The sequence below is a fragment of the Lolium perenne genome, chromosome 4 (assembly GCF_019359855.2).
Source record: "Lolium perenne isolate Kyuss_39 chromosome 4, Kyuss_2.0, whole genome shotgun sequence".
NCBI classification, from domain to species: domain Eukaryota; kingdom Viridiplantae; phylum Streptophyta; class Magnoliopsida; order Poales; family Poaceae; genus Lolium; species Lolium perenne.
The window spans coordinates 116603408-116629974 of NC_067247.2; the positions used below are offsets into that span (position 1 = coordinate 116603408).

At 43.7% G+C, this 26567-nt stretch overlaps 1 protein-coding gene and 2 pseudogenes across 1 annotated transcript; 2 read left to right on the plus strand and 1 right to left on the minus strand.

Annotated features, from left to right (window-relative positions):
* Positions 1–2103: 2103 nt before the first annotated feature.
* On the plus strand, positions 2104–2999 carry LOC127348580 (probable glutathione S-transferase GSTU1). Its single transcript, XM_051374562.2, has 2 exons — positions 2104–2542; positions 2632–2999. Exons 1-2 carry the CDS (start codon positions 2219–2221, stop codon positions 2983–2985), a joined length of 678 nt encoding a protein of 225 aa, XP_051230522.1. The 5' UTR covers positions 2104–2218; the 3' UTR covers positions 2986–2999.
* Positions 3000–5715: 2716 nt separating this feature from the next.
* On the plus strand, positions 5716–18627 carry LOC127293705 (ornithine aminotransferase, mitochondrial-like; annotated as a pseudogene).
* A 4642-nt stretch (positions 18628–23269) lies between these two features.
* On the minus strand, positions 23270–26516 carry LOC139839085 (valine--tRNA ligase, mitochondrial 1-like; annotated as a pseudogene).
* Positions 26517–26567: the final 51 nt, after the last annotated feature.

Genomic DNA, 26567 nt, shown 5'->3' on the forward strand with positions numbered 1-26567 from the left:
GAAGACTCATAGTTTCCTTGTCCTGTGTTTTTTGGTTAGCGCACTTACTACAAGGGCAAAAAACTGTCCTGGGTCTGCTAGGGATGTCAAACGCGCTGTCCACGAACTGCTTGGTCTTTTCTCCCCATTCCTCAGTATATTTCCACGGACCGATTCTGCCATCGTACATCCAGTCACGGTTATCCATCCTCTAACCAGCACCAAAACAGACGAACTTAGAATTTATATCAAACATGATCCGCATTTTAATTTTTCCTTTTTACGCATGCATCAACCTGAATCTCTACTAGGTGGGCTCCTAGCAGCCGCCGGATCCGTAGATTGAGTACGTTCTCCCTGCTCTACCCTGATCCGAGACAGAATTTCGGCAGCACCTCCCCGCTGCTCTCCCGATACACGTCTCGCCAGAAAGCCGAGAGGGGTGTGCATCCGGAGAACAACGGGGAGGCGCTGCCGAAATCCTGACTCGGATCGGGGTAGAGCAGGGAGAACGTACCCAACTACGCATCCGCCGACTGTCCCGATAAATGCCGTAAGAGTTACGCTTCATAATATGCGAGACCACTAATGCATATTTATCCACGTAACCCTTACGGTCGGGAAGAGACGCCTAGGTAACGCGACAGACTTGGTGATCTAGACCAAAAAAAACCTAGGTACACAGGGGCGAGATTTTTACCCTTGACGCGTGAGCGAATCGACGAACAAGATCCGGGACGGCCCCTCAAAGACCACCGTGACGCCGCCCCCCGTGACCACCTCGAAGAAGATCCGGGACGCCCCCTCACAGACCCTCGCGACGCCGCCCCCCGTGTCCACCTCGAAGCATCGCCTGCATAGAGACAAAATGAATTACTAATTATTGCAAGCGAACACAATTTATTTGACAACTATTACTTATAATTTGCTTGCAGCACATTATCTTTTTTCCTACATTGGACTATTTTTAACCTATTCTTACAAATCCTACACTAAATCTTATTTTAAAAAATCCTACACTAAATACAATTTTACAAATCCTACACAAAATTACTACACTAAATCCTACACTAAATCCCTACACTACAAATCCTACACTAATTTCTACACTATGCATATGCAGGGATCATTGTAGTTGTAACATGCAAGGACCAGAGAAGCTACAAGCTACACACGATCCATTATCACGGCTTGCTATACTGCTACTACTGCAGATCGATCGGCGCAACCAGGTACAGGGAGAAAGATGAGAGCAAGGAGAGGTTACCTACGAGGTGAGCGACTTGACGGGGTCCTGTGCGAGGAGGTGGCGGCCCTGTGCGAGGCGCGCGAGGAGGTGGCGGCCCTGTGCGAGGTGGCGCGGCGCGACGGGGGGCAGGGCGAGTCGGCGGCGGCGGCGCGACGGGGGCAGGGCGAGTCGGCGGCGGCGGCGCGACGGGCTGCAGGGCGAGCCGGCGGCGGCGGCGCGACGAGGGCAGGGCGAGTCGGCGGCGGAAGCGGCGCGGGGGCAGGGCGAGTCGGCGGCGGCGGCGTGGGGGCAGGGCGAGTCGGCGGCGGCGCGGGGGCGAGTCGGCGGCGGCGGCGCGGGGGCGAGGAGCGCAGCTAGCTAGCGGATGCGCGTGCGTGTGTGTGGATGCGAGGCCGGCCAGCGGATGCGCGTTTGGATAACGTTCGGCGTCTTTGCCGAGCACGAGCTCTTTGCCGTGCGCCCTTGGGAGTTTGCCGTGCGGGCAGCTCTTTGCCGTGCGCTTCCGCACGGCAAAGATTTCTTCGCCGTCCACCCTTTCTTTTGCCGTGCGCTCTACGCGCTCTTTGTCGTGCCCTTCCTCTTTGCCGTGCGCTGTAGCTCCTCTTTGCCGTGCGCTCGCCTTTGCCGTGTGTTTTAATTTTTTTTGCACGGCAACGATTTCTTTCCCGTGCGCGAGCACACGGCATTCGATGGTTGCACGGCAGCGGCTCTTTTTCCCGTAGTGGCGTATGGGGTGATCGATAATGGCAGATGTTTAGTCCTAGCCACTAGCACCGAATAAAAGAGATGGACAAATAGACACATAGGAATATGAGACGTCTCTTACGAGGAGGGGAACACTGGTAATAAACGAGAGCAAGCTCTCGTTCGTATCCCTATATATATACACGGCGACCAAATTCCATCATACAATCAAATTAAGCAGAACACACAGCCGCGTCCTAGTAGCTAATTACGCAGCTAATTTCGCAGAGCCTAAGGGAGACGATAATGGAGGGAAGCAAGGGTGTAGTGCTGCTCAACTGCTTCGTGAGCCCGTTCGGCAACCGCGTGCGCATCGCACTCACGAAGAAGGGCGTGGAGCACGAAGTGACGTCCGAGAACATGGTCAACAAGAGCGCCCTGCTGCTGGCCTCCAACCCCGTCCACGCCAAGGTCCCGGTGCTCCTCGTCGCCGGCAAGCCCGTCTGCGAGTCCCTCGTCATCCTCGAGTTCATCGACGAGGCCTTCGCTACCTCCGGCGAGCAGCTCCTCCCCGCCGACGCCTACGCCCGCGCCCAGGCTCGCTTCTGGGCCGCCTACGTCGATGCCAAGGTGGGCACTCCAGCATATATATGGACACTCGATCGATCCCGTGCGCGAAGCTATTCAGTCATAACTCCTGTGCGTGTATGTTCTCGCAGGTGCCGGCCTGCGCCGGGAAGATATGGCAGTCGCCGACGGGTGCCCTGGCCGTAGAGGAAGGAAAGAAGGAGATGGTGGATGTGTTTAAGACGCTCGAGGCGGAGCTCGGCGAGAAGGCCTACTTCGCCGGGGAGTCGCTCGGCTTCGCCGACGTGGCGCTGGTGACCTTCGCGCCCTGGTTCCTCACGTACGAGCGTCTCGCCGGGTTCAGCATCGCCGAGGAGTGCCCGGTGCTGACTGCCTGGGCGGCGCGGTGCGCCAAGGAAAACGAGTGCGTCTCCAAGTCGCTGCCCGACCCCGAGGCTGTGTTCCAGTTCGTCGGAGGAATGAGGAAGCACTTCGGCCTCCAGTAGCTTTGCGTCGTCTAGTACATGTACATCCGTGCAAATAAGCCAAGCCAGCTAGCTCTCTGGCTAGCCGGCCGCCAACCACACTTGTACAGTTGCTGTGCATATGCATGTGTGCAAGTGCCAGTCGTCTTGTTGTCGATTGGCAGGGCTGTAATGTTTTCTCCGTCGGAGTCGTCGTTTGTGCTTTTTTTTTTGACAGAATAGTAACCTTTATTACTCCATGATAGTGAGGTCTTTTACAAGCTGAGGCATAAGAAAATCAGGTGGTTCATCTTGCCAAAGCCCCGGAGTGGAGCAAACAGCATGCCTAGCTAGTTCATCAGCAGCCCCGTTTGCCTCCCGGGGACAGTGTTGAAAGGTTACCATTACAAAGTCCTTCACTAAATTCACACAATCGTTTGAAGTTGCAGCTGCTGGACCTAGGAACTGATCTTCACTCTTCATGGCTTCCACAATTATCAAGTTGACAATGATCTTATTGCAGCCCCAATATTGCGCCAATTCCAAGCCCTGCTTCAAAGCTATCGCCTACGCCGAGTCCACACCATCCGCATAAGCAATAAAACGATTGCTTGCTGCTAAGAAGAAGCCCTTGAAATTTCGAAGTATCGCACCAGCCCTTGGAATTTGTGTTCTCATCAAATGACGCATCCACATTTAATTTGATTAAACCTTTGGATGGTCTTTCCCAGCCGTGTCTTCTAATACCACTTTCACCTTTTGATTTAGCTGCAGCTGAGAAGTTAGATGCCAAAACCGTGATAGACATTGCTGTTCTTTGTGGAGTTTGAATATTTTCTCCCTTAACTGCTTGTCTTCGTTCCCACCAGATGTACCAGACAACCACTGTGAACATTGTCTGTAGCTCAGGTTGCCCTACTACCGGTGACTTCTTCCTTGCCAACCCGATCAAATACTCAAGTGAGGCAGACCCTGACCTATCAATAGCCAGGGCATCATCTATGAAATTGTCTAGCCCAATGCTTGCCATACTTCCGCCGCACGCCTACAGGTAAATAAGGCGTGTCGAATATCCTCTGCTCCCTGCGAACAAATTGGACATTGAGTTGAAACTTTTATATGCCGGTTAGTCAATATTGATCTGCAGGGAAGAGTGCCATGTAATGCCTTCCAGTTAAAGATTTTAATCTTTGCCGGAATATTTAGATTCCATAATTTCCTCCAAATAGGATTTATCTCCGATGATCCCATCCCGGATGTTCGTTGCAATTTCTGTCCATGCTGGTGCTCCCATTCAACATAATATGCAGATTTTACCGAGAATAAGCCCAGTTTGTGCTTTTGTTTGGAGACAGTACTGTGTTCTGTGCATGGTTACCGATTTATAATTTCTTGAAGAGTTGTGCAGTTTCTTGTTGACTATATATATATATATTTGTCTGAGATTGCTTACCACGCTTGCTTTTGGAAGTTTGCAGTCATTATGTACAAAAAAAACTTACTATATGAAGTGTTCCGGAGAATAAATCTTGCCTAGCTGCAAGAACTTCATGTCATTGGGTGTACTCTTTTTTCCATAAATAGTTTGTCCTGATTTCTATTGCAAGAGTTCTGCTCTTTGATTCTCACCAAAAAGTATGTGGTTTATTTGTGTGCAGGTCCACATCATGGTTCAACTGAATTTGCTCCCACTTGAAGGATATCAAATTGATCCAAAAGTTCTTCTGGATTTCAAATAATCCACTCCATTTAACAATTTTTACCTATTTTTTAGAGCTAGCTTGAATATGACACGGAGTTAGGTTTACAAAAAATTGAGTACACTAGAATTATCCAAATTTTGAAAACTCGTCTGCTTCTCATGCTAATGGCTAAAATACTACCGGACATATGTGAGTCAACAATGTGCTTAACTCTAATAGGCTGCACGGCTCCCCTCTCTCTCGTTGCCATCTTCCTCGCCACCTAGTGCCCTACTCATTGTCGCTTGCTGCCTTGTTTGGACACAGTCACCTTGCACGGTGTTCATAACATGTCTATTATGGGGTCTTGCATAACTTGCATTTCCTCACAACTCTTGGTTGGGAACCTGCTAATCTTGCAATTTGTAGTCACGGGTAATCTGAGCAATGAGGAAACACATCAAACATGGCCACCCGTCCTCTCCCTCGCGTCGCCCCTCCAGGCAACCGGGGGGAAACCCTAATCCCGCGGCCGCCGCCTCCCCCCTCCCTCTCCCCTCCCCTCGTCGCCCCCGGAGGCGGCCGCCGGCCACGGGTAATCTGAGCAATGAGGAAACACATCAAACATGGCCACCCGTCCTCTCCCTCGCGTCGCCCCTCCAGGCAACCGGGGGGAAACCCTAATCCTGCGGCCGCCGCCTCCCCCCTCCCTCTCCCCTCCCCTCGTCGCCCCCGGAGGCGGCCGCCGGCAAGGCCGCGCGACGCCGGTGATGGGGGTGGCGGGGATCTCTCCTCCGGCCCCCCGTGCGCTGCTGTAGGGAGGACGACGGCCGCGCGGGGGTGGCCTCCGCCGCTGGGCGAGGTCGGCCCGATTCCCCCCGTCCCCCTCTTCGGCGTGGCCTCGCCGGCGCTGGGAAGTGGTGGCCGGGGGCTTGGTGCCCTCCGTCGACCGGGCTGGGGCCAGGACTCCAGGGCGGCGGCCTTGGGCACAGGGTGGGGCACTGCCGGCCTGGCGGCGGGCGGCTGGTGCCGATGCTGCGGTCGGCTCTCTTCGGTTGCGCGGGCGGTGAAGGGGGAGGAGAGTGTGGGCATGGTGTGGAGGTCGCCCCGATGGGCATCTGTGACCAGATCTGAAGTCGGAGGCTCCTCCTCCCAGCAGTGCTCGTCGGACCTCCCCGGCCCCGGACTTACTCCGGTGGCTGCGGGGTGTGGTCGGATGTGGGCACTAGACCGGGGGAAACCCTTGGCCGACGGTGGCGGCCGCGACGTCGACGACGCTGATGGCGCCGTTCTCCTTCCTGAAGGCAACATCGAGGTGATATCCCCTCCCTCCCTGCCATATCTATCTCGGGTGAAAACCCAAAGCTTTGGTTTGGACGGTGGCGGCGCCCGGGTGGCGCCGTTCCCTCGTTGGAGGCGCCGTTTTGAGATAGTGGGTTTGGGTGGATGAGCTCGGCGGAGGTTGGTATGCATCGTCTTCGCTTACTCCTGGCAGCTTGGTCCGGTTTGGTGGTTTGTGCTGCGGGTGGCTGTGATGTCCGTGGGTGGCGGCGCGGCGAGGCGAGTGCTCGGAGTCTTTCTCCATGGCGGTAACTTCCATTATCCATGCGTGCTCAGGGAGAGCGATCTACCTCCGACAGGTACGGTGCCCTCTGATCCGGGGCAAGAAAGCAGGAAGCTTTCTTTGGAGGTGGGAACGGATGGTGCATGGACTTTGCTTGGCCTCTGGAGGTCGACGATGGTGCGAGTCCCTCTATGGCGGCCTTCTTCACCAGCTTCGACGCCTCTCTAGTTGGATCACAAGACTGGACAATGGTCTCGGAGCTCAAGCTGTGTTTCACTTTTTTTTCTTGTTTTGCTTGTAGTTTTCGGTTCCTGGAAGCTGGTTTTCAGCATCTTGTATCATCTTGCCGGCAACGACCTTATTAATTTAAGGCAGGGCTACGGCCTAATGTTTAAAAACATGGCCACCCGCATCATGATTTGTTCGTGTTTTGCAGAATGTACTTGCCGAAGACGCGAGTTCATATTGTCTGACGCAACGTGGCATTGTCGGCATCATGTGTTTATATTTGTGGGTGATGAAACATGGCATTAACATTTACTACTGCATTTTTTCCAGCTGGGGTTTAACCCGTTTTCCATTAAGCAACGGAAATACCCTATTCAACAAATCCTATAACAAAAGATGGGAAATGGAAAAGAGCATGTTGGAGTATTAACACTAAACCACCGTGCCACTCCTGCCCTCAAATGCCATAAATGGACAAAAACCTGTTAACGCCAAAGCATAGAGGGGAACCGACAATTTACTCTTCACGTGTCATCTCTAGTGGGCGCTTCATTTTGAAACAATTGGCACATTCGATCTTGATTTCAAGAGAATTTTTGCTTTGCAGATCCAATTATAATGAGACCTAGGCAAGTCTTTCTTAATTCACTTATACATATATTTGCTAGTAGAGAATTTTGCATACATTATTTATGCCACGCGGCAACCAGGCTTGCGAGCAGAGCACATGCAAGAAAAGCTATAGATCAGCTCATCTTTTAGCTTAACTTGTGATCGTCTCGAAAAGAAATGAACCGAATATGCATATCTTATATAATATGATTGAAGCTGATCTTCAGCCAATAATAACTCGCTCGATTAACTTCAATAGCTCGGAAAAATATAATTATGTATATAATTATTCTGCATATATTAAAGGAAATATGATAACATGGTACCGTATATGATGTGAATTGCATTTATTCCTTGTTTATCTCTTTTTCTAACTACAGAACTACCTGGTGGGTGAGATTTTCATTTGCTAGCTTTTTTTTTTTTGAACTGGGTGAGATTTATTCATTAGGCAACCAAAGTTTTACAATCACGCATGAGTGAATCCAGCACGCATGAATGGACATTCTCATGCAACACACCACACTCACTCTTACCTAATTGCGCTAAGTCGTGTACCACTATATTGCTCACCCTAGACACCTTGCAGACTTGCACTTATGGTAGCAAATCAAGCATAGCTCTTGCCTCCACGAAAAGGCTCCAGTTCGACGAACGGTCCCTGTCCAGAGATGAAAGAACACCTACATTCCTAGCGCAGTTTTATTATTTGACAATGTATATCAATTCTCCAGATTCTAGGCAAGGCAATTGGTGCTGGAGTAGTTCCAGTAAGTGCAGTTCTCGCGGATAAGGATATCATGCTGTGTATCAAACCAGGAGAGCATGGAAGGTGTGAACCATTATTAATCTATTTTTGTTGTTTTGGTTCATTGCAAAGAGAAGTAAAATGTAAGACAAGTCAATTTTGTCTTAATTGAGCATAAATGTCCACATACTGTCATCTAGTTTGCCCCGACATACTAGGAAATTAGGGCATCTCCAACGGGTGCGCGACCGCTCACGTCCGTGCGGACCGAAAATGCGCCTGCACCCTGCTCCAGCGGGGTGACGCATCATGTACGGGGTATCCGCAACGATGCAAACGCGGTGCAAATATGCGACATGTTTGCGTCTCCGTGGACGCTGCGCGGTTGCGCCGAGCGTCAGCTCGCTTCCCCCACGTGCCCGCCTGGCAGCGACCCTGGCTCGATCGGTGCGAATTAAAGCACAGCAACCTCGCCAATGTCAACCGCCAGAGTGGCAACCGCACCGATCAACCCGCCAACCGTCGGAATGGAGCGCCGAACCGTCGCGGAAGAGCAACCACATGCCTCTTCATTATACGCGCCACCATTAATCCCCGCTGAATATAACCATGCGCCTGCTGTAATTCACGTCAAATCGGCTGCCATTCTTCTTCTTCTTCTTCTTCTCCAACACCGGCTAGTCAGCCACCATGAGCAACTTGTCCTTGCCGTCGGACACGGACGGCGAGGGCAAACCGCCGGGATGGCGGCATTGGTGGGATAGGGCTGCGACACCTAGCGACACTAGCTCCCCGCCGAGGGATGTCGAGGAGGACGGAGTTGCCGTTGGCAGCGACGGCCAGGAGGAGGAGGAGGACTCCGATGCCAAGTGGGCACGGCTGGAGGCGGCGGACGAGGCGGAGGCGGCAAGGAAGGAGGCGAGGGCGCGGGCGCAGGCGGAGCATCGTCGTCCGTTCACCGACGACGACGATGAAGACCCCACTGACTAGTCGTCCTGAAGGAGATATGCCCTAGAGGCAATAATAAAGTGGTTATTATTTATATCTTTGTGTTTATGATAAATGTTTATATATCATGCTATAATTGTATTAACCGAAACATTAGTACATGTGTGATATGTAGACAAACAAAGAGTCCCTAGTATGCCTCTTAACTAGCTTGTTGATTAATGGATGATTAGTTTCATAATCATGAACATTGGATGTTATTAATAACAAGGTTATATCATTGTATGAATGATGTAATGGACACACCCAATTAAGCGTAGCATAAGATCTTGTCATTAAGTTATTTGCTATAAGCTTTCGATACATAGTTACCTAGTCCTTATGACCATGAGATCATATAAATCACTTATACCGGAAAGGTACTTTGATTACATCAAACGCCACTGCGTAAATGGGTGGTTATAAAGGTGGGATTAAGTATCCGGAAAATATGAGTTGAGGCATATGGATCAACAGTGGGATTTGTCCATCCCGATGACGGATAGATATACTCTGGGCCCTCTCGGTGGAATGTCGTCTAATGTCTTGCAAGCATATGAATAAGTTCATAAGAGACCACATACCACGGTACGAGTAAAGAGTACTTGTCAGGAGACGAGGTTGAACAAGGTATAGAGTGATACCGATGATCAAACCTCGGACAAGTAAAATATCGCGTGACAAAGGGAATTGGTATCATATGTGAATGGTTCATTCGATCACTAAAGTCATCGTTGAATATGTGGGATCCATTATGGATCTCCAGATCCCGCTATTGGTTATTGGTCGGAGTGAGTACTCAACCATGTCCGCATAGTTCGCGAACCGTAGGGTGACACACTTAAAGTTGGATGTTGAAATGGTAGAACTTGAATATGGAATGGAGTTCGAATATTTGTTCGGAGTCCCGGATGAGATCACGGACATCACGAGGAGTTCCGGAATGGTCCGGAGAATAAGATTCATATATAGGAAGTCATATTCCAAGTTTGGAAATGATCCGGTGCATTTATGGCAGGTTCTAGAAGGTTCTAGAAAAGTCCGGAAAAATGACACTATGGAAGGTGGAGTCCCGGAGGGACTCCACTAGCATGGCCGGCCAAACCCTAAAGGGGAGGAGTCCAAGGTGGACTCCACCTTGGTGGCCGGCCAGCCCCACCTCAAGGAAAGGTGGGAGTCCCACCTTGAGTAGGACTCCCCCCTTGAGTAGGTTTCCCACTTTTGGGAGGTTTTGTTGTTGGGGTCTTATTCGAAGACTTGGACTACAACTCTTGGGGCTTCCACCTATATAATGAGGGACAAGGGGAGGGTGGCCGGCCACTCTTGCCTCCAACCTTGGCTGCCCCCCTTTGTGGCCGGCGCCCAAGGCACCCCCTCTCCCCAAACCCTAGCACCCCTCCTCCACTACTTCTCCCGCATATGCTTAGCGAAGCTCCGCCGGAGATCTCCATCGACACCGACACCACGCCGTCGTGCTACCGGATTCAAGAGGAACTACTACTTCCGCTGCCCGCTGGAACGGGGAGGTGGACATCGTCTTCATCAACAACCGAACGTGTGACCGAGTACGGAGGTGCTGCCCGTTCGTGGCGCCGGAAGCGATCGTGATCAAGATCTTCTACGCGCTTTTGCAAGCGGCAAGTGAACGTCTACCGCAGCAACAAGAGCCTCATCTTGTAGGCTTTGGAATCTCTTCAAGGGTAAGACTCGATATCCCCTCGTTGCTACCGTCTTCTAGATTGCATCTTGGCTTGGATTGCGTGTTCGCGGTAGGAAAATTTTTGTTTTCTATGCAACGCTATCCAACAGTGGTATCAGAGCCGTGTCTATGCATAGATGGTTGCACGAGTAGAACACAATGGTTTTGTGGGCGTTGATGCTCTTGTTATCTTTAGTTTGAGTACTTTGCATCTTTGTGGCATAGTGGGATGAAGCGGCCCGGACTAACTTTACATGACCGCGTTCATGAGACTTGTTCCTCGTTCGACATGCAACTTGTATTGCATAAGAGGCTTTTCGGGTGTCTGTCTCTCCTACTATAGTGAAGATTCAATTTACTCTTCTATTGACAACATTAGTATCACCGTTGTGGTTCATGTTCATAGGTAGATTAGATCTCTCTCGAAAACCCTAAACCACGTAAAATATGCAAACCAAATTAGAGACGTCTAACTTGTTTTTGCAGGGTTTGGTGATGTGATATGGCCATAATGTGATGATGAATATGTATGAGATGATCATTATTGTATTGTGGCAACCGGCAGGAGCCTTATGGTTGTCTTTAAATTTCATGTTGAGTAGTATTTCAAAGTAGTTGTAATAGTTGCTACATGAGGTGAACAACCATGAAGACGGCACCATGAACCTTGACGCTACGCCGACGATGATGGAGATCATGCCCGTTGATGATGGAGATCATGTCCGTGCTTTGGAGATGAAGATCGAAGGCGCAAAGACTAAAGGGCCATATCATATCACATATGAATTGCATGTGATGTTAATCCTTTATGCATCTTATTTTGCTTAGATCGCGATGGTAGCATTATAAGATGATCCCTCACATTAATATCAAGATAATAAAGTGTTCTTCCCTCGTATGCACCGTTGTACAGTTCGTCGTTTCGAAGCATCTCGTGATGATCGGATGTGATAGATTCAACGTTCACATAAAACGGGTGTAAGCCATGTTGCACACGCGGAATACTTGGGTTTGCTTGACGAGCCTAGCATGTACAGACATGGCCTCGGGACAACGGAAACCGAAAGGTTGAACACGAGTCATATGGATGATATGATCAACATGTTGATGTTCACCATTGAAGCTACAACATCTCACGTGATGATCGGTTTTGGTGTAGTGGATTTGGATCGTGTACCACTTAACAACTATGAGGGATGTTGTATTAAGTGGGAGTTCATTAGTAATAAGATTAGAACATGAACTAATTATCATAAACATAGTCTGAGTAGTATTTTGAATTATTTTTTGTAGTATTGGCATCCGTTTTCTACTATGCGCTAGTCTTGTTATTGAGATAGAAATACTGTTAAAATCTGATAAGAAACTTTACGGATAGGTACCGTATTGTTAATGAATCAAGAAATGATTAAGTCCTATTGCAAACTTTTAGTAAACCTCACATTTTTGATTCAAAAAGCTATGGTTTCAATTAGTACCTAAAGTTATCTTGTCTCCGTCAAACTTGAAGTTCAAATTTGTTTGAAAAGTAAGGAGCTGAAAATTTAGTTTTCAGAAATAATCAAGGTATGAGATATATGAGATATCTAAGACCTTATTGCAAGATGATAGAATATTATATGGTGAGACTACATAAACTCATAAGTTTTATGGGAATGTATGAAGGTTGTAGACGCCAGGCGTCACAATCCTCCAACTATTGGAGCACTAACGATATTCGCATATCCATGAAGTTATCATCCTTAGTATGCACCGTTGCTAAGACTCGTCGTATCGAAGCATCACGTGATGATCGGGTGTGATAGATTCTACGTGTGCATACAACAGGTGCAAACCAGATTTGCACATGCGAATACTAAGGTTAAACTTTATGAGCCTAGCATGTACAGACATGGTCTCAGAAAGTTGTCATGAATTGATGGATAAAATTATGAGTGAAATTGTTCATCATATTACAAGGTTACTAATAGTGAAATCCGGAACACTTGTCATATGATGATCAACTTGAAAATAAGAACCTCAAGGTTATTGGTATTTGACCAACAAACCTAGAAGTTATTGATGTTGAAGTGTTTTTCTGAATAATGAGGAAAGCTAAAAGAGAAACTGCAAAAGATATTTTGGCAAAAAGAAAATAAAAGACTAGAAAGTCTAGCTCAGGTGTATATAAATGATATACATGTTATGGTTGTATTCCTAGTTAAGTCACACAATGAAATTCTTGGGTATTAGTACCATATTGGTTGGTATGAAGTGTCATACAAAACAACGCAATACAAGAATACAATGGCCTAAGTGACTGACAAGGAATATGATAGGAATACACGTCTGGAACAAAATAAAGTGTTATTGTGTTCGTCGTTGGCATTCTATCTAGCCCTTAGAATTTATAATAAAGAACTTAATAATTGTTATTTTGCTCTGGTCAAATGAAAACAATGAGTTGTTCAAATTATGACATTACTCCATGTACGATGGATAAGTTATTATAAATCTTAATGGTGAAACACACATACATAAAACTGACGCTAAAATGCCATAAGGCAAATGATTTGAATTCCGCTTATTTGTGGAACCGCCATTTAGGTCATGTTAGAAAGGAACGCATGAAGAAACTCCATGCAAATGGATTTTGGAGTCATTTGATTTTTGAATCATTTGGCGCTTGCAAATCTTTTCTAAAGAGAATGATTAAAATACCGTTCATAGGCCAAAAGTTGAACGGGCAACTAACTTAGTGGAAAAATACATGATGATGTATGTAGTTCACTGGGCATAGTTGTGTGCGGGAGATTCTTCTACTTCATGAAAACTTTCAACAATGAATTGAGTATATATATGTGGATATATTCAATAAGGAAGAAGTTTGAAACATTTGAATGGATTCAAATAAATTTCAGCATGAAGTGGAAATCATCGTAATAGAAAAGTCAAATATCTATGATTGGATCATGGTAGAAATATTTGAATTACGAGTTTTAGCGAACATCTAAAAGAGTTATGAAATTGTTCTACAACTCACATTTCTTGGAGTATCATAATGATGATATAGTATCCGAGATATGTATCCAAACATTGTTGGATTAATGATGAGATAAAATATTATGACGCCATTATATTTTTGTGGATTATGTTTTAGTGACTACCGCTTTTACACTTAATAGAGCATCATCATGATCCGTTGAAATGACACCATACGAGTTATGGCATGGGTATAAACCTTAATAGTCCTTTCTTTAAATTTTGGTCTAAAAGTTTTCAACCAAAATCGGATGAATGTCTTTGTTGGTTATCCCAGAGATTTAATTGGGAATTCTTCCCACAAGACAAAGACAAAAGTGTTTGTCAATGTTTTTTATTTCCAAGAAATTGTTTCTAGTGAAGTATTTGAGTGGGAGGACAATATAATTTGATAAGGTTTATGAACCTGAGCATAATGATCAGAGTAGCGCAGCATCGGAATTGGTTTCGGAAGCGGCCATGATGATCATGGCTCCCATGACTACAAAGTGTTTTAGCCATGGAGATCGAAGTACATATTGAACCTTGTAGGTATGGTTTACTTTGTGATCAAATAAATGATTTGTGGACAAAGGATTGATTTTGAACAAAGATAAACCAACTACAAACAAAGAAGTTATGATGGGCCCTAACTCCGTTAAAATGGCTATACGCCATGAAATCCAAGATAGATGAATACTTTTTGAAAGTAAATGGATCTATGAAATTGATGGACTTGGATGAAATATCCTTGAAGAAAGCTTGACTTGTCGAAAAATTGTTTACGACAAAGTTCAAATAGTTGACTACGATAAGATTAGATCTTCCGTAGCAATGCTTATAGTCTATGTGGATTATTCCAGTAATCACTACATATTTCTTTTATGAGATATGCTAGTAGGATGGCAAAATACACTACTTAACAGAAGTATGTATACAAGATACAACCAATTATTTTGCTAGTCCGTAGAATACTAGATAGGTATACGAACTTCAATTAGATGAAGTGAGTATTACGGAGTTGGAATCTTCACCAGATGAAATAGTCAAAGAGTTTTTGATTTCATCAAGAGACGATGAAGAGGCTTGTATTTGCAAGAAATTAAGTGGGAGCGCTGAGACATATTTATAATACTTTATGTAGGTGACATATAGTTGGTTATAAATGATGTAATTATATACTTGATTAAAAGGTTTCATTGAGAAATTAATTTCAATGAAAGGATATGGACTGAAATATATTTAGTGTCAAGATCTATGAAGATAGATTGAAACACATAATAAGTTTAAGTCAAAGTACATAGAATGGATATTGAAGTAGTTCAATATATAAATATTAAGAAAATGTTCTTGTCATGTTAAGTTTTAACAAGACTTGAATGTATCTGACACTCAATGAGTAAAAACATATGAGTGATTATAGATCACGAATAATATGTACACAATCAGATGTCATGTGCTATAAAGTGTTATGAGCATATACCAGAATGATTCATATGATGATCATTGGACGACAGTAAGAATATCCTTGAGTACTTTAGAAGAACTAAGGATATATATATATATATAGTTTTGTATGAGGAAATGACAAACAAATCGTTGTAAGGTGTTACACCGATATTGGTTTTGTCACATATAAAATATAATTTCAATCTCAAATTAGACTAAGTGGTGTTTAAAAGATAGCACAATGAGCTAGAAGTTGTCTATGCTAGATTTAGAAGAGTTCTAAATACTGTGACGGATTCTACAAAAGAAGGCAGAGTATGTCATTGTTTTGACAATGACAAAGGATGTTAAGTCAAGAGGTTCTTTGAGAACTTGGTGTAGTTCCAACAGAGTCAGAACTTTGAAGCTATATTGTGTGTGACAATATTAGTGACATATTTCAGACCGCGGAATTAAGGTTCCACCAGAAGACCAAACATATTTAATACCGACTCATTTGGAAATGAGTGATGCGTTGAGACGCAAATGAATTACAAAATACATACGTTTCTGAGCGTGTCAGATCCGTTGACTAAAACCTCTCCCGTGAGCAATACATGATAAAGCACCAGAAGGCCAAGGTGTTATATCTTTACAAATGTAAACTAGATTATTGACTCTAGTGCAAGTGGGAGACTGAAGGAGATATGCCCTAGAGGCAATAATAAAGTGGTTATTATTTATATCTTTGTGTTTATGATAAATGTTTATATATCATGCTATAATTGTATTAACAAAAATATTAGTACATGTGTGATATGTAGACAAACAAAGAGTCCCTAGTATGCCTCTTAACTAGCTTGTTGATTAATGGATGATTAGTTTCATAATCATGAACATTGGATGTTATTAATAACAAGGTTATATCATTGTATGAATGATGTAATGGACACACCCAATTAAGCGTAGCATAAGATCTTGTCATTAAGTTATTTGCTATAAGCTTTCGATACATAGTTACCTAGTCCTTATGACCATGAGATCATATAAATCACTTATACCGGAAAGGTACTTTGATTACATCAAACGCCACTGCGTAAATGGGTGGTTATAAAGGTGGGATTAAGTATCCGGAAAGTATGAGTTGAGGCATATGGATCAACAGTGGGATTTGTCCATCCCGATGACGGATAGATATACTCTGGGCCCTCTCGGTGGAATGTCGTCTAATGTCTTGCAAGCATATGAATAAGTTCATAAGAGACCACATACCACGGTACGAGTAAAGAGTACTTGTCAGGAGACGAGGTTGAACAAGGTATAGAGTGATACCGATGATCAAACCTCGGACAAGTAAAATATCGCGTGACAAAGGGAATTGGTATCATATGTGAATGGTTCATTCGATCACTAAAGTCATCGTTGAATATGTGGGATCCATTATGGATCTCCAGATCCCGCTATTGGTTATTGGTTGGAGTGAGTACTCAACCATGTCCGCATAGTTCGCGAACCGTAGGGTGACACACTTAAAGTTGGATGTTGAAATGGTAGAACTTGAATATGGAATGGAGTTCGAATATTTGTTCGGAGTCCCGGATGAGATCACGGACATCACGAGGAGTTCCGGAATGGTCCGGAGAATAAGATTCATATATAGGAAGTCATATTCCAAGTTTGGAAATGATCCGGTGCATTTATGGCAGGTTCTAGAAGGTTCTAGAAAAGTCCGGAAAAATGACACTATGGAAGGTGGAGTCCCGGAGGGACTCCACTAGCATGGCCGGCCAAACCCTAAAGGGGAGGAGTCCAAGGTGGACTCCACCTTGGTGGCCGGCCAGCCCCACCTCAAGGAAAGGTGGGAGTCCCACCTTGAGTAGGACTCCCCCCTTGAGTAGGTTTCCCACTTTTGGGAGGTTTTGTTGTTGGGGTCTTATTCGAAGACTTGGACTACAACTTTTGGGGCTTCCACCTATATAATGAGGGACAAGGGGAGGGTGGCCGGCCACTCTTGCCTCCAACCTTGGCTGCCCCCCTTTGTGGCCGGCGCCCAAGGCACCCCCTCTCCCCAAACCCTAGCACCCCTCCTCCACTACTTCTCCCGCATATGCTTAGCGAAGCTCCGCCGGAGATCTCCATCGACACCGACACCACGCCGTCGTGCTGCCGGATTCAAGAGGAGCTACTACTTCCGCTGCCCGCTGGAACGGGGAGGTGGATGTCGTCTTCATCAACAACCGAACGTGTGACCGAGTACGGAGGTGCTGCCCGTTCGTGGCGCCGGAAGCGATCGTGATCAAGATCTTCTACGCGCTTTTGCAAGCGGCAAGTGAACGTCTACCGCAACAACAAGAGCCTCATCTTGTAGGCTTTGGAATCTCTTCAAGGGTAAGACTCGATATCCCCTCGTTGCTACCGTCTTCTAGATTGCATCTTGGCTTGGATTGCGTGTTCGCGGTAGGAAATTTTTTGTTTTCTATGCAACGTTGTCCAACACGTCCGACTGGAACTCAAGCTCCATGGACGCGTCATCCGGCAGTTCCTATTCCGACGAGGAGGTGACAAGCAAGAGGCGCGTCTGTGAGGACGACGAGGCAGGGCCTTCTAACAAGAAGGCCAAGAATTAGTTTATAATTTCTTTGTTTTCAAATTTATTCTCTAGTTTGTATGTTAAATATGTTTGAACTTGTTCGATTCGAGAATTAGTTTATAATCAGTACTACTTGTTTTCGCATTTAAACTTGCTCTTTCAAAGATTCGTTACAACCAATGTAGAAATTGGAGATTTCTTCAACAAAAGGAAAAGAAAAAGCAGGAAAACAAAACAGTGGGGTGTCCAAAATGCGTCGGACTGCTGGGGTGCCCCCAACGCAAACAGACAATTTACGCCTCGTGGTTATTTTCGCGTCCGTCAGGCGACGCAAACGGACGCCCAAATTGAACGTCCGGTTGCGTCGTACCGTTGGAGATGCCCTTATACAACATGTGCAGCTGTTAGAAAATTATCTCATTATGATTTCAATGCTTATGTTGTGTATTGTCTTGTTCCTGATATAGTTTTATACAGTTATATTTAATCAATTGTGCAGTACATTTGGTGGAAACCCATTGGCAAGTGCTGTGGCAGTTGCATCACTGAAAGTGATCAAAGATGAAGGCCTTGTTCAAAGGTACGCTAATTTTTATTTCTGAGATACAGTTCTATGATCTTTTCTTCTTCTGACCATTTACTGAACTGCAGAGCTGCGGAGTTAGGTCAGGAGTTCAGAAATCAGTTACAAAAGGTTCAGCAGAAATTTCCGCATATTATCAGGAAATACGTGGGAGAGGTTTGCTCAATGCAGTGGACCTAAGCAACAAAGCTCTATACCCTGCTTCTGCATATGATATTTGCATTAAGCTCAAGGAGAGAGGCATTCTAGCAAAGCCTACGCATGACACCATAATTCGATTGGCCCCTCCTCTTTCAATTAGGTATGACCCCTTTACCCATGTGTTGTCATGCTTCGGCATCTCATTATTCAAAAGTCTGCATGGTCTGACATTGTATTATGTGACAATGTTTGCTTGCTAATCTCCACAACCTATGGTTTTCAGTTGTGATGAGCTCGCAGAAGCGTCAAAAGCACTCGATGTGCTCGAGCATGACTTGCCACAGATGCAGAAGCAGATCAAGAAATCAGAATCAGGGGCAAAGACACCAGTCTGTGATAGATGCGGCCGGGATTTGTAAGGGGACTGACGACTGAGTATCGGAGCAGAGATGAGGTATCCACCATTTCAGGGCAGCACCCCTGAGAATGACAAACATGGAGTTCTCACTGTGCCTAACACAGCACTCCTTGTTTTGTTCTCTATTACTGTGTCATTGTTACACTGGTTGGAAATAAAAGGAATGCATACATTTGCCCTGAAATCTGTCGGTTGAGTAAGTTGCAATTATGTTCCATCATGCTCAGCAACGAGGTAGCTAGTGTTGTAGTAAGCAACGAAATATACTATGTAGTGTCTACATACATCTAAATTTACTCAAATCTTAGACAACCTTTTATGGACAAATGTATATAGTTAGACATTTGATCGAGATTATGGTTGCCCGCTTGGTTAAATGGGATGACGATGCTGAATAATCTTGGGACTATGGTTGCCTGCTTGGTTAAAGTGTTGCTTGTCCCTAGCTGCCTGAATTTTTTTTTCATAGTCCAGCCATGAGGGTATTGATATTTAGCTCAGAATTTGTGCAAGGAACATCAATATTCTTCTAACGAATATTTATATAATGATCTTCTGTTATTTCTATTGTATATACACACTGTACGATCTTGTTAGTCTGATCGTGTAGTTGTGGAGCTATTGTTTGGCTATTTTCATTTTCCCACCTTTGACCAGGCTAACAAAACTACCTGCACGTGCGCGCAATTGGCAGAAAATAAGCAAACAAATCAACAGAAGTGTTTTAACTTTTTTTTTTGCTTCTTGCTTTTAAGTTCAAGTGATAAATTGCATGAACCTGATATGTGATATAATTGCCTGCACCTACCGAGGAACACATGTATCGGGGGAACTAACCTTTTTTTTTATGCCAGAGTGGGTGGAACTAACCATAGTAACATTGGGCCCTTCATTCTTGAAGAGGCAAAATTAACTTCTAGCTACTTACCAATGGACCCTGATCCTATTTTTCGCTGACATGTATCAGTCAGTTTCACCTATATATATACATCTTCGGATCTTTCCATTGTTGCCTCTTCTTTTATAGCTGTACTCTTGTGACAAAATTACCCTGGCTCTTGCGAGAGATGAGCACAACGTCGACAAAAAAAAAAGTGTTGGGAATGGAAGGAATCAGAAGCAACGGCTCTAGATTATGCTAAATCACAAGTACGAACAGTGAAAGGTACCGTAGCTCCTAGGAGGTGTGAGGACGAGCACTATCGCTGAAGGTCGCATCCCGGTGATTGCATGCTAGTACATGATTGGCGAGCTGACATCGTCCATCTCTAACCAGTTATAGAGAAGCTCACGAAGTGGTTGCTTGTTCTTAGTCTGGCCATGAAGCAGGGTGCTCTGAGGGCAATGAGATCTAGGATTCCTGCAATGAATCCTTATATAATGATCTTCAGTTATGTTTATGCCGTAGCAGAGTTATTATTGTCTATTTACATTTGCCTCCTTTGGCCAGGCCTGTAGAATTTCCTACATTTAGCTACATTGGTCATAAACATGAATAGTAATCCATGGAGGTGTTTTAACCTTTCTCCTTCGTCATGGGATTTAGTCCATTCCAAAAGATATCGGCTGCCATGCGGGTGCTTGCATATGGCATCCCAGCGGATTATACCGATGAGTACCTTCTCATTGGTCAACAAACAACCACGGATTACATGTGTATGTTTGCCAAGATGGTGATCAAGTTGTATGGTGAGACGTATCTCCGAGCTTAGTTCCGAACGAGCAAGATACAAAGAGACTCATGAAGATGAATGAAAAGAGGGTTTTGGTAGTCTCGATTGCATGCATTGGACATGAAAAAATTGTCCAAAAGCATGGCACGAAATGTATTGTGGAAAAAGGCGTGATCCTACCATTGTTCTTGAAGCTATGGTGTCGCAAGACTTATGGATTTGGCATGCTTTTTTTGGATTACCGGGAACACTCAATGACATCAACGTCTCTTTATTTGCAAGAATAGTTAGGGGTGATGCTCCAACTTGCAACTACAAAGTTATGAACAATGAGTACACCATGGGGTACTACCTCACAAATGGTATTTATCCCGACTATGCAACTCTTGTGAAGTCCATTGAAGAGAAAAAAGACGTGCCTTTGACAAAAAAAGAAGCTTGGTTCACCAAAGCTCAAGAGGCAGCCCACAAGGATATTGAGAGAGCTTTTGGTGTTTTGCAAGCACGGTTTGCCATTGTTCGGGGTCCTGCACGGTTTTGGGATAAGAAAACACTTGCTAAAATCATGACATGTTGTGTGATTCTTCACAACATGATCCTTGAAGATGAGAGAGGGTTAAACTTGCCATGTTTTTATGACAATGTTGGCATCCGAGTGCAACCCGAGAGGAACCCTGATCGGCTTAAAGCTTTTCTTGCAACACATCACAGCATTGAAGATGCCGAGACTCATCACCAGCTCACCCAAGATCTGATCGATCACCACTGGCAGTTGCATGGCCAATGATTTATTACATTCGTTTCCTATTCTTGTATGTGTGAGATGAAACATTTGTTATTTGTTTGATTGCGGGAACATTTGTTATTTGTTTGATTATTCGATTCGAGCATTTGTTGTCAGTTCTCAAAAATATTATTGTAATAATTATGATGATTATTGTGTACTTTGAAACTTTTATTCACTATGATGGTTGTATTGGTTCTGATATGCAAAATATGATAAAATCCTGTTTTTACGGGCCAAAATCGCGTGAAAAATATCAGTACCCGTATTTCCAACCAGTAAAATAGAATACGGGTTGGGAATACAGCTGATATTTCCCACGCATTTTCAGCATGTAAAAACCGAATATAGGGCCTTCTACTCGCGCGATACAGGCTAGTTTTTTAGGGGGGCTGTTAGACATGCTCTTATACATATATTAGTGGTTGGAGCGCCGCTTGGAGGGCCTCCTCACCGGTGCTGTGCGGACCAAATCTCATACCTATCTAATACTTACTAATACCTATCAAATGCAAGGTGAATGTTTGCTATAGCACATGCAAAAAGCTATCAGTCTGCAAGCTAATTAAGATCTGATCTGATCCGCTTGCACACAAAACTCCCAAATATCTATTGTCTGCATGAAGTATACTAAAAGCTAGTGACAGTTGCATTTAGTTTGTATCCAATGAAATACCAAACGGTGACTTAGTGGTTTACATATACAAAGATTCTTACATGAAAGAAATTCCTATGAAAAGGTTGATCAAACCTGAACTAAGCTGCCACGCGTGCTTTACATGTTCACATAGACAACAGATGCACACATCAAGGAAACTCAGGAGCAGACCGAAACACAGAACAAAGTTGGACCTGAAAATTATCACCGTGGTATGAAAATGACACTGACATATAGTTCAGGGCACTATACCTTGCAGTTAACATACACTTCAGACCAGCCTAGCCTCTGAGCCGAGCAGCAATTCCATTGTGTAGGATACCTAGAACAAAAATCAGCTGGATCATCTGACAAGGTTCAAGAAAGCGTATTTAAGCGTACGCTTAAGCGCTGAGCGATAGCATAACGCTACGGTTTGAGCTGAAGCGGTGATTTAAAGCGGTTTGGAAGCAACAAACCAGTTGTTTTCTTCTTTGAACTGAATTTACCTGTCATTGAATCTGCTATTTGCTTGTTATGTGTATGTGTGATCGTTGATCACCTTATCAAACTTAATTATTTGATGCTTGATACTGTGCTAGCTTTAGTTGTGACTGATTTGATAGCTTTGTCAATTTGATATTTCAGTTTGAATTCATATGTGCTTGCTGGCTTGCTAATCACCTATATCCTTCATATATTTTCTTCATATTTACACGTCAAATGCGTTGACTGCTGGAAAATAGGCAAAGTTCTGGCATTTTTTGAAAACGCTTAAGCGAGCTTAAGCGACGCTTAAGCGCAAAAAGCTCTAAGAGAGAGCCTATCGCTACTCTTATGCTTTACACTTTTTGGAACCTTGACAAATAATGAAATCTCTACATCACAGTAAAGATAGATGCATGTTTTTCAACAATCAACAAATGTGTATATGCATCCAGTTGGGTATCGAAACTCTTACCCATTGAATAACAAAGAACGATCGAAATCTGCAGTTAAAGTTTTAATAGATCTGGATAAAATAACCTTTGGAGAAAAAAAGAGCAGAGTCACATGTGACCAAAGGCAATACTCGTTATGTATAGAAAGTACACACCGCTAATGTGCAGAAATCATATGCAGAGCAAAAAAAGAAAACAAGATTCCCAGTGTAATCCATACAAGAAGTTTGGCACTCGAATAAGGAAAATCCAATTTTCTTTCATTTTGCAGAATCAAGAGATAAATATAGGTGAATAAGTTCAAAGGCTTCCTTATCCACAATAAGAAAATTAGCAGGTGAAAATTAGGTCAGAGAACCAAGCAACCAGCCAGCCATAGACCGAACACATGAAGGACATTGATGTTTTGAGAAAGCCATATGTGGCATGGAAGTTACTGGAATTATGAGAAGATCTAAAAAGCACATTTAGTTTATCAGATCCAAGCATAGAAATACTTAGAAAGATGAAACTATTTATAAAATATCTAAGCAAGCCAAAATGAAAAAGTTTGTTTGTGAGCAGATACAAAGCATCTTCTACATAAATGACAAGGAGGCTTCAGTTACAACTTACAACCACACACCATCCGGCTATCCAGCCATTCCTAGTCTGTCGAAGCATCATTAAATTTTATTTGTCGTGGTGCAAACTACTCAGGGCAGATCTTGCAAAGCCTACATCATAAGTCATAATAAAGCAACATGCAACAGTCACTTCATCAAAGAAAAAACATGGAATAATAGAAGTACATACAGAAGGCAGTATTCAGGATATTTCTTTCCACTCAAATACAATGGTAATGAATGTTATTTTTCTTATGCAATTCAATATTTTATTATACTGCATCGAGATAATATGCTTCTGCCTTAAATATAGGAAAAATAACCACTTCCAACAGAAGCAAAGCTTGATGCTTCCTTGGATGTCGAAACTTAATTGTTCCACGGAAATATGAATATAGGATAGTACAGTACATATGCTTCTCTAAAATCATTGGTATAGTTAAACCTAATTCACGGTACTGAAGTACATGTGCTTTTCTGAATATATTTTCTGAATATATTGATGAAAGCTTAATCAAATTTTGGATCCTAAGGGTTGTCATTTATTTTACCAAGACCTGTTGCATATGTCTCCCTGCCCCTCCTAGCAATATCATGATTAATTTTATCTGAGTCAAGAAAAGCATGCAACAAGACACCTACAGACAGGGCAACACCACATAAGCATTAAGTTTCAGGACAGGTTACAGCTCGTTTATCTGACCTTTTTGGAAATATCCTTACCAAAACAACAAACATCCATCAAATATCAAGCTAGTCACATCATGATCGTCTAAATCCAACTTATGACAGCCAAAGTTTAGGTACTGACATAAGAAAGACACCCATACAAAAGTAAAATGGACGGTGACGGAAACACCCACACCCATGCGTGGGTGTACAAAAGTATTTCTGCCATACAAAATGATATTATATGTAATACCTAACAAAATGAGCTCGGCAACCCAGAAAATGCTGCCCCAATGGCGAAAGCACTGCCACAAAGGACCAAAAGCAAATTAGAAAATATAAGGCAAAAATCTTGAGCAATGATACAGAAGAAAGAAACACGGCTAGAGATTGATAGCACTGAACAGTTGCATCAATATGTTGGCCTCGGCGAAGTGCAAAAGCAAGTCATTTGTTCATGAGAAAATAAGCAATAAGACATTGTTTTCACAAGCCAACAACAAGAAGAAGCATGTATATATCATGCATAGTACAGAATAAAGACAAAGTCCAACAGTATATACACACCTTTAATTTGTATCTGTTGGTGGCTTCAGAGATCTAAGTATATTCATTGTATCCAAGTCAATACCAACGTCACTTTCATGTTTATCATCTTCCCATTCCTGTCATAAATAACAGTAGTTTTCCACCTGTAAATAGGTATTCAAATGTGACATCGTCTGTATTTGTATTAAGACATGAAAAAAAATACCCTAACACATGGATTCTGTTATCGTAATGGACCTTTTCTTGCAAGAATTATTAGGCAGAGGAAGATGATGCCAGTGTTCTTTTGTTACATAAGGCATGAATGGGTGGAGCAGTTGCAAACAAGTGTTGAGGTAAACATGCAGAGCATATCTACAAGAAGCTGTTACTGAATCGAACTCTTGAGGATCATTAAGTAAGGTTTTGCAGTTTCTATAAATACATGACATCGCTGGTACTGCCAGCATGAGTATATAGCAGATATTGCATCAAATACTTGTATGCTTCTAATGAGGTTAGAGTCCGGCGTCTTGCAATAGCCTTATTAAGTACTGAGAGTATCCTCCACTTGCAGATTGCAGGCATTGGAGACACAGTGATAGTTGCTAGTGGAGTGAAATGATTACCAAGCTTGCCTATTGCAAACCAAATGCCATTCCACAACTTATTACACAATTGTGGATATCCAATAACCCTTTTGATATTCATTTCTGCTCCGGTGCTCCTCCCCTGGAAAAATTATGGACACTTTAAACATAACAACGGTGGAGATTTTCCCATACATGTTCCTAAGCGGGGGCACGATCTTAATTTCGGTATAGGTCCACCGTCCGTACAGCCTTGTGCATGCCCATATGGCCTGCGTTATGTTGTACCTCGTTATTGTACGACGTGGGGCGGTATTTAGACGGATGTGATCGTTAACTAGACATGTGACCTCTTTTTTTCTTCTTATGTGAGGTACACGTACCGTATCAATATAGACGGGTATTCATGAGCTGGATATGGTTTTCGGTAAACCCAACACATGAAAAAAACCAACTATGACCCTTCAACTTCGTTTAGGGGGGAGCACCGGAGCAAGGCTCTTTGATATTCAGATTTATCTTGTCAGACTGCAAAACAAAAGATATTCTATAAAAAGATGAACCAGAAGCTTAACACAACAGAAACTGAAATGGGTGTGACTATAACTTGGAAAGTGTAAGAATCAGATAGCTATAGCATTATGTTGCTTGACCTTACTGAATGATCAACTCAGACAAGAAAAAATTTCTGAAAAAAACAAAATAAACGCTTTAGGGGCAGGGAGATTTTTGCCTCAAGATTGGCTCTGGCCATTTACTCACGATGTGTAGTTGCAAGAAAATCTTAGATTAGCTCGTCTTTTAGCTCAACTCGTGATCCTTCTAAACTCACGTTGTAGAATTGCAAGAAAACCTATAGATCAGATCATCTTTTAGCTCAACTCATGATCCGCTCGAAAAAAATGAACCGAGTATGCATATCTTATATAGTTTGATTGAAGATGATCTTCAGCCAATACTAACTCACTCGATTAAGTTCGATAGCTCAGAAAAATATAATTACATATAATAATTATATTCTTGAAATATTCAAGGAAATATGATAATATGGTACCTTATATGATGTGAATTCCTAGGAGTTTCCCCTATGGTAAAGGTGTAATTTTTTTGATGTGAACTGCATTTCTTACTTCTACGGTTGTTGGAATTTAGTTAAGCAAATCTCGAAGTTTAACATAGTTTTTCTATATGTTGTGGATTGTATTTTCTTTGTTCCATATGTAAAAAAGTATAAAACTATTGTTTTGCATAGTTTGAAATTATCTCGAGATGGAATGGAGATCATTACGAGTTGAGTATGAACCAAATTTTACAGCTGAACCTTTTACTCAAGGCAGTCCAAACTTCCTCGAGATTTAATACACCTCCGTTGGGAAAAGAATGTCTCTACAGTAGTATGAGTGCGCATACGGGGCACTCGCTCGGGCTCTCTTTCCCCGATGGAGTTGCAACTCACTCGCAACCATGTTGACGCGTCACATGAGTTGAGTTCCAACGAGTTAGATTAAGATCACCTT